Here is a 9,702-nt window from a genome sequence, read left to right on the forward strand (position 1 = left end):
TGCCTGCATGGATTTTGACGTCACGAGTTAACTATTAAAATGCTGCACAAAAACAGTCCGTGTGTTTAATTTCAGGCAAGCCAATGAGGGTGTTTTATGGTGCAGCAGAAGCTGGATTACATCGTGCCACACGTGTGGATGTGTTACATAACTTTCCCAACTGTTCAAAATTATCCCCTCTAGCAGTTCCTTCTCAAATTTTAAAATAACAGCACACAAATTAATGTCTGCATCTAAACACAAAGCCAGTGGCTGAATTTTAACTCTGGTGAATATTGAAAATAATAATGAAACCCCCCCAAAAACCTCTCAGAAATGAGGAAAAGATCGGCATTTTTTTAAAATGCAGAAACGTACCTCCACCTCGGCCACGGGTTCTTCCAGAAAATCCGCCTCGAGTTCCCCACTGCTGTTGCTGCTGATATTGCTCTTTTGACATTGCTACTTTTATTTCGCACTGAAATATTTAAAAAAAGTCAACTGATTATTTTGTTATTTTTGTAAAGTGTAAATTATTACTCCATATTATCATCTTTACGTATGACATTAATGCTTCTACATTCAGTGGGCAAGGCAAAGAAACATATTCCTCACATGATTTGCCAGTATAATTTTTAAAAAACTACTTCACAAAAAATTCAGATTTAATTAAAAAAAGGGTTAGCATTACATCACAGGTTCTCTCAAATAACTTCATATTATGAATGTTTCAGCAGTACCTACTTAATGAGACAATATTTCTCAGGTTTAATATTATTGTAATTGGCAAAACCTTATTAAATGTTTGCTTTTGAAATTAACTTAATTTCACCAAGTAATAAATGCTCCGAATACTGTTACTAGGGGAAAAAATTGTAAAGGCAAGAAAACACCATTAGTAAAATATTGATAAAACATTATCATATACTTCAGAATAATCTTTTTGAAATTACTATCACCATTAAATAAACTATATCAAATCAAAAGCAATTAGAAAACCGGTGACTCTTATTGAAACAAAAATAAATTAGACTACATAACACAAACACACATACACACAGAGACAGACATATACACAAAATAATGTAACCTATGGCATAAGGGGAAAAAGAGTTGCAGCACATAGCACCCCTTATTAAGTTTTCTCGTTCTGCAAAACGTGCAATTTCTTTCAAATCTACCAACTCATTGGTGTATAGATTAAATGAAGATCAAAGGACTGTGTGTCATTAATCACAGATAACGATTCCAAATAGTTGTTCACCAAACACAGGTTTTTTGAGAAGCATGCAAAAAATGCATCACACTTGTTACAAGTGTAGCTTCATCCAAGGAATCCACACCAGCCTCTCCATTTGTGTTCTCTTCTGTGTATACTTCAATCTTCAAAGCACTGACCTGAACAAAACCAGGATTCGCTTTCTAAAAAGAAGGCGTTTTGGAATCATAGCTTGAAACATACTTTACTAAGACCAACGTTATGATATTTTTTCTCCATGATTTTCTTCACTGGTTCTTCATCTTTGAAAGTAATGAAGCAAAATCCTCTGCGCTTATTGGTTTTGTTGTCCATAGGAAGTTCTATTGATTCCACCTGATCAATATACCAAATTAGATTGATAAGAGTCAGTTATTCTGTAGTCTAATTGTTACAAAGCTCAACAGTCATTTACTATTTATTAATGTTAAGCAACCATTATACCAAATAATCTGAAGAAACTTCCTCTTAGTCCATTTACTGAGTTAGAATATGTTTATACTGCTGACCCTACATGAACTTTTATTTATTTATGAGTACACATAAAATTAGAAATTACCAAAATCCATATAAAATCCAGCCTCTTTATAAATCAGTATGTCTATATACTCACTAAGAAAATATAGCTCTTAAGAATTTATACTTGTTTCACCTTTACAGAAAAGATGCTTGAAATTTGATTCATCTCTGGCAAAACTTACTACTGATACTTACATTTAATTTGAAATGCTCTGTTCATATAATAGAATTGCTGCTACAATAAAATGAGTGCAATTCCCCCTCTTCATTTAACTCAGTGCTAAAACATCTGTTGATTTTAGTGAAGTTGGCATTACCTCACAATTCCAGAAATGATCACCAATACAATTATGACACTCTAATCAGTGACAGATCAATGCTTAAATTGACTTCTGGGTGGAAAAAAAATAGGCATCCCAAGAAGCACTTGGTTTATAATTTAAGTTTATAAGCACTTGTGCCCTCCAATTGAAGACAAGATTAAAATTGGTATTTACATAAACAATTGTGAATCAAACAAACTGGCCAAACCAACACCCAAAACAAATACAGGTAGTCCTCATCTTATAATAGTTCATTTAGTGACCATTCGAAATTACAACGGCACTGAAAAAAGTGACTTACGACCATTTTTCACACTTATGACCTCATCCCTATTGTCACACAGTTAAAATTCAGACACTTGGCAACTGACACATATTTATGATGGCTACAGTATCCCAGGTTCTGTAATCATCCTTTGTGATCTTCTGACAAGGAAAGTCAATGGGGAAGCCAGATTCACTTAACAACCGTGTTACTAACAACTGCAGTGATTCACTTAACAACTGTGGCAAGAAAGGTCGTAAAATGGGGCAAAATTCACTTGTCTCGCTTAGCAACAGAAATTTTGGGCTCAATTGTGGTCATAAATCAAGGGCTATTTGTATATACACATTCTTCTTCAAAAATATTGTACAATGATCTAAATAATTAAGAATTCTTTAACCAAGACATGAAAAAAATTAACTCACCTCACCAAAACCTCCAAAATACTCCCTTATTTTCTCTTCTGGTGTATCTGGTGACAAGCCACCCACAAAGATCTTTTTCACGGGTTCTTTTGTTTTCATTGCTTTAGCTCTTTTAGGATCAATCACTTTGCCATTCAGTTTGTGCTCTTTCTGATCCATGACCTGAAAGCAATTTTTCTTTTTAAAGAAAAGCTTTACAAAATAAAACATATGTTTTTATGACTATAATGCCCTTATCTTATAATTTGTACTGTCTTGAAATTAACAGAACTTCAAGAACTTGCACAATATTTCCACTTTTTCATTACTGATTTGTGCTTGTCTATTTTTTCCTGTTTATATGCCACTTATATGCCACCCATCTCGCCTGGAGATGATTCTATGTAGCTTGTCTAATTAGAAATAAATAAAAACAAACTTACCTTTTCCACACTCTCAGATTCTTTGAACAGCACAAAGCCAAAGCCTCTTGACCGCCCTGTAATTGGGTCTAGCTTCAGAGTGCAATCTACTACTTCACCAAATTTTGTGAAGTAATCCTTAAGATCCTTCTTTGTAGTATCCCAGCTAAGGCCGCCGACGAACATTTTTCTGTAGACACAATTGAGTTTAAAGCTGTAAATTATCAACACTATATTTTAACTTAGCAGCGTATGTCACAAGTATACCAACTTGCCTTTAAAGGTTCCAAGATTACAAAAATGTTTAAAAACAAACCATCCGTGTTCACAATCACCTTCTGTGACCTAAATGCACTAGAAAAATGAAGTGTGTCTGGAATTTATTCCTTATGTTACATTTAATAGAAATAAGTCTACAGTACAGTAGCAGTGGCCACAAACATAAACCCTACAGATTCAAACCAATGAATCTTGGAAGGAGCAGATTCACACCAAATATCTTATTTTTCAAACTGCTCTAGCTAGAGGCTGATCTACAAATAGAAACTGCCTGGTATTACTGCATGAAGATAAAATCAGCCAAAGAAAAGCCCCATACAAGTAGCATAAACCTAATTGCTGTCAAGGAGTCTGAAACTCTCTCAGAAGAGGTTACACATATAGTAATTTTTTTACTTAAATAGCAAAGTTAATCATACTAGTGTCCCAACAGCAAAGCCCCCTTCCTTCCTCCATTCTGCTGACAGTCCAGGCTAACACCCACTCACTAGCCTAAAATACTTTCCATAGCTATACGCTTACCTACACAAGAGATAAAGTAGGGTTGCCACCTTGACATGGAAGTGACCACACAACTGGCTGGCTCTGCTTACATGTCATATCCAAGGCTGCTTTTACTCTATTGCAACAAAACAAAGTGTTGGGTGTCTTAGATCTTAGTGCAAACACAAGTGTTTTTATATGAATGCATATCAATAGCAAAATTTGCACCAATTTTAAAAATACTAGTAACGGCAGTTTCAGTCTCTTGATTTTGAAAGTGAATATATCTTTGTTATATGAGAACTATGTACAAACTGCACATGACACAGAACCTACTAATTAATCGTTTTGGATTGTCAAGTTTTCAGAACTCACTGTCATGAATTATCTTTATAGTTCCATATGCTACAGCAAGGAATTTTTTTGTGTAATATTTTATCTATTTATATCTCCTATTTCTAAACCGCCCAATCTCCCTCAGAGATTTTTACATTGATATTACTCCTGTAAATCTTTGCCATATAAAGTACCTAACAGCAATTTCCAAAATGATAAGTAAGGACATGTTCAGCCACTCCCTACATAGCAATGCCAGAAAAGAAATTTATAATCAGGGAACTGAATGTACCACATACAAGTTTTCCAAACAGGCCAAAATGTGGGAAGGAAAGACTGAAATGTGAAGATATAAATACTGAAGAAAAAAACCATAATTATCTCTTCTTCAAAACAGCATATTGAAATCTCACTTCTCTTCCCAGCCAACGCCATGTAATTTTTTATCTTAAGTTTGCACCCTTAACACTTGCTTACTGCATGTGATGAAATGTAAATGTTGATAGAATGCCTCATATTTGGGCTGAATGAATTTCTGCATGAAAACATTAACTAATTTTCAGAAGTGGACATGCAAAAGGAACCAGCTGATGCATATTTAAGTTAAAATAAGCACATTTATTAGATAAATATGCATCTTTACAAAAGTTCAAAAACAAACTGGACCACCATTTGATTGGGATAGTATAAGATTCCAGCCTTGAGTAAGGAGCAAGACCAGAAGGCCTCTGAGGTCCCTTCCTATGATTCTATGATTCAAAGGCTGATAATCAGATGCATGTTGTAAAACAGGGACCATGACTACACATGTGGCCACTGCAGCATCCCACAAAATTAAAATTTGGGATTTCTGATGAAGCATTGGGGATTTAAATCACAGTCTCTGGCTTTGCAGAGGCTTACCACAAAAGAAATCAGCTTAGAGAGAGGAGGGAACCAAGAGATTAAATTAGTATTTTTAGCCTCAGCAAGGCTTAAGATCTCTCAACTGTTAAAAACCATTCCTAAAAGTGTTTTTTTTTTTAAAAAAAATTATCTTAACCTATTCTAATAATGTAACATTTCCAACCATATCCTTGTGGTTCTACAAGCCAAACAATATTGTCTTCTCTCCCAAACCTTCACTAACTACCGGTATAAGTTTGTTAAAGTCTTGGGGAAAAATTTCCAAGTGACAAAATGTCCTAAACAAGCTATTGGTCTTCTTTATATTGTTAACAGTTCCAAATTGAATGGAAGATTCTTCCTCTTTAAAATAATCAATGTGCTAGTTATTTGTTTAAATATTTTTTCGAACACCTCAAAAAACCTGTACAAGACTGATGCACCATGATTGACTTGTCTATTTCAAATAAAACATGCAAACCATATGTAATACCAGAACTGCTTTTTAAAATAATGTACTAGTTTTGGCTGCATTAAAAGTTTTTTCCGAAACAACTTTAAAGTTGTGACAGACTAAAGTGGAAAAAAATCACTCAAACACAGGCAATTTTTATCACTAGAGATTTGCCTCTCTATTAAGATTCTGTTAAGTTTTTAAAACTGAAACTTTGAAATCCTCTGCTTTAAAAAATCAAATCTATATACCACAGTGTATACAAACAAAAAGCTTTCTTCTCAAATATCTGGATACCCTCCAGATATTTAACAGCCTATGTCAATCACAAAATCAAAATCTACATTAGAGTCTGTGTTCCATGTCAATGCCTTTCATGTGTTCATTAATCTATATTTCACTTTAAAAACACATTCATATTCAATGCCCAAGCCTAAAACAAACTTGTCAGATTATTATCCCTAAAAGAAAGAAAAACTATTCAATTTCTCTGCTGCTACACTATTTCCCACAATATATTTTTGTAGCTGCATACATGGCCCTTTACCAATAAAAGAGAATTGTTGTTTTCACCCTGATGTTCTTTCCAACTATGTCACTCTAAAATACATGTTACTCCAAATTAGATTTTGCTTCTTTGGGGGAGGGTGGAGAAGGCATATGAAATACAGGTAGACCTCGACTTACAACCACAATTGAGCCCAACATTTCTGTTGGTAAGTGAGACATTTGTTAAATGAGTTTGGACCGATTTTACAACCTTTCTTTCCATAGTTAATTGAATCATTGCAGTTGTTAAGTGAAACTGGCTTCCCCATTCACTTTGCTTGTCAGGTTGCAAAAGATGATCAGATGACCCAAGGACACCGCAACCATTATAAATATGAGTCAGTTTCAAGTGTCTGAATTTCAATCGCATGGGGATGCTGCAACGTTTGTTAAGTATGTGAAAAATGGTCATAGATCTGTTTTTTCAGCGACATCGTAACTTTGAACGGTCACTAAACGAACTGTCGAGGACGACCCCTAATCCACATGCCATTGCGCCAATTCAGATCACAAGCGTGTGATTTCGAACTACAGGCAGTCCTCAACTTATGACCACACCCGAGCTTAAATATTTATGTTGCTGAGAGAAATTTGTGGAGTTTTGCCCCATTTTATGACTTTTTCCTTCCAAGTCGGCTAAGTGAATTCCCCACTCATTAAATTAGTCGTTGGGTTAAGTGAATCTGGTTGGTCATAAAATGGGGAATCCCTGACACATGCCTGGTCATAAATGCGAATCAGCTGTCAAACATCCAGATGTAAATCACATGACCGTGGGGGGGACACGCTGCAACCGGTCTTTCAGTGTGAAAAACAGTCGTAGGTCGTTTTTTTCAGGGCCCGTTGCGACTTCGGACACTGTTGTAAGTCGAGGACTGCCTGTAACTTCTGCCACCTCCTCCACCTTCCCTCAGGTTAGCCGTCTAAAACACAGAGCCAAAAGCGGTCCCTTGGGAGTTTCCACACTTTTTCCTGCTTCCCGTCCGGGGATGCCCGACCGCCCCGCGCCTCGGCGAGCTTCTTCCAAGGCTCTCTGGAAACCCACGGAGAAGGGGAGGAGGGGGAGAAGGGCCGGCTTACGGGGGCGGAGGAGGGAAGAGGAAAGGAAGGAAGGAAGGAACGAACGAACGAGTGGCGAGTTTCCTGCAAGAGGCGAGATCGCCTCAGCCGCCCGTCGTCTCCTCAGGACCGAAAACTGGGGGGTGGGGGGAGAGGAGAGGAAAGAGGCCTCTAGCTTACCCTTCATCCTCCTCGTTCTTGCTGGCGTCGATTTTGGCTCCCTCCGATTCGCTTGAGCCACCGCCGCCGCCGCCGCCTCCCCCTCCGCCTTCTCCTTCATCTCCTCCTTCTTCTTCGGCCTCTTCCATGCCGTCGCCGCCGGGAGCAACGATCCCTTCGAGCTGCTCGCTGTCTTCCGAAGCCTCCGCCAGCGCTTCATCTCCGGCGAACTGGTCGTCCGACATGAGGCGAAGGGAGGGGGGGCTATTTAAGAAAAAAGGGAGACTCGGCTGGCCGGTCTCGAAGGGGGAAAGAGGAATAAATAGGCCGCTGAAGGGGACGCCGCGGGAGGGAGAAAAAAAAAAAGCGAGGTTCTCCACGGGGAGGGAGAACGAAAGCTCCCGATTATTTCCTCCTTTCTCGCACTTTTAATGGCGCCGCCTGGCTGACTCCGACCTAAAATGGCTGACGGGAAGAATGCGGCGGCGCGGTCACGTGAGCCCAGGGCCCCCGTTTCCTCGCGCGCATTTCCTTCCCCGCGCGCATCACGGAGGCGGATGGCTAGAGCGGCACCGCCTTCGCGCCGCGCTCCAGCAACGCCGCCTTTGGGGCCTTTCCTTTTTATTAACACTATCTTGATTTGATAAATTGACTAGAAAAGCAAAACCAAGGAGTTTATATCAACATTGAGAATATTAAGTAAATGCTTTAAGGAAAATTGAAGTCAATCCTTTTCTCATTTTATTTTGGGAAAAATGTATTGTTTGGCACAAATTATTTAAAATATTTTTATGTGTATCCATTCAATTTTGGTCATTTTACCTTATAAAGTTTACCCCAAGATGGGACGGACTTATCTTCAAAGCTTTCTATACAAAAAATATATAATTTTTTATAAAAAATATAATTTTGTGTGTGTGTATACATATACATACATACATAACTCCTGGCATCTTAGAAAAAATATTGAAAGATGTGACAGACATTTTACAACTTTCATAACAGTTCATACACCTATGGTAGTCATGAGGCACCCTCAGAGAATCTACTTTCAGATGTTAACACATGAATATTTTTTTGGCATTCATCCATCCTTATCTTTAACAAAGACAAAAATAACACTGTCAAGGGTGGAAAGTTTTAATTGTTGAGCAACTTTTATACTAATGCTTCATCTTCTGTAAGGGAAAGACTTGTATCTAATGGTAGAAAAGAATCCTCTTGGTTAACTTTAATCTTCAAAGCTTCCAACTCTTGTTTCCCTTAAACCCCCCCCCCCCTTTTTTTGGTACTGTTTGAAATTTGTATTTAAGATGTGGGGAATTGCAACCCGATCTTTTTTAAGTTGCCATGGTTGAAAAACACGTCAATACATAAAGGTTTTACATTCTGCCATTATGTGCATGCACACATATGTGAGTCACTCACATATGGGTTCCAGAAAAGGCACCAGAAAATCACTGCTGTGCTGCAAAACTATCTTTCCAACTGATTCTTAAACAGCCACGTTACATTTTATAGTAGTTTAATTTTTTTTTTTTTTCATTTTTTCCTGTCATCTTGTTTTACCAACTCTCCTAGAAAATTGATATACTGAGGCTTGGGCTTTTATTATCAAACATTTGATAATGAAGGCCAAGTCTCGGTATATAAATCTTTTAAGAGTGAATAAAACAGATGGCCCCAAAACAATGCTTCCAATTAAAATAAAAACATTACTGTTAACTGCCAAGCAGATAAAAATTCCCCCATTGAGCAGGTAACTGAAGACACTAAACTCCTGCAACTGTTTGGGCATTTTAAAACACTGCTACAGTCCTTCACTATGAAGTGTTAAGGCATAAATATTTGTTCCAAATTTTCAATGTCAACCAATCTCCAAGACACATTTTAAATTGGGCGGGGGGGAGGGGGGGTTAAACAGAGCATTCAGAAAAATAAAAGTATTTGGAGATGTCATCTTTAACATTTTTTTTACAAAAAACCTTAACTATTATCTGCGGCATTCATCGATACAGCACTTTAAACCATTGGAATAATTCTGAATTGTCAGTGGCTCTAATTTGACCTTTCATTCCAAACCAGATTAATTTTGAACTATGAACCAAATCTTCTCATATTTTGGATGTTTTTATTCATACTTACAATATTGTATTAAAAAAATAGCTTTGCTTTCTTAAAGTACGAGCAACACATTTAGCCTTTCCCGTTTTGTTCTGTGAATATCTTTATTTGCAATTAATCAGCCATGTATCGAAGTGAAAACTCATCAGCAAGAGTAAATATCAAGTTCATAGCTCTTTTCTTAAAAACCATTTGCTTCAGAGA

The 9,702-nt window shown here is 37.3% G+C and overlaps 1 protein-coding gene across 3 annotated transcripts in view; it reads right to left on the reverse strand.

The window, feature by feature from the left end:
• Positions 1-8,495, reverse strand: part of HNRNPD (heterogeneous nuclear ribonucleoprotein D) — a 12,150-nt gene extending 3,655 nt beyond the window's left edge. For all 3 annotated transcript variants that reach the window (XR_015749159.1, XM_026676447.2, XM_087962790.1), the window contains exons 1-5: positions 7,396-8,495; positions 3,192-3,360; positions 2,770-2,931; positions 1,442-1,573; positions 358-457 (exon numbers count right to left, since the gene is read on the reverse strand). Coding sequence is in view for 2 of the 3 variants with exons in the window: in XM_026676447.2 (XP_026532232.1) it covers positions 358-457; positions 1,442-1,573; positions 2,770-2,931; positions 3,192-3,360; positions 7,396-7,619 (787 nt within the window). In the remaining variant the exon portion in view is untranslated. The remainder of the gene's footprint in view (positions 1-357; positions 458-1,441; positions 1,574-2,769; positions 2,932-3,191; positions 3,361-7,395) is intronic.
• Positions 8,496-9,702: the final 1,207 nt, after the last annotated feature.

This window comes from Notechis scutatus, chromosome 4 (assembly GCF_049901735.1).
Source record: "Notechis scutatus isolate UNSWTSFEM ecotype Mainland chromosome 4, rNotScu1.2, whole genome shotgun sequence".
Taxonomy (NCBI): Eukaryota; Metazoa; Chordata; class Lepidosauria; order Squamata; family Elapidae; genus Notechis; species Notechis scutatus.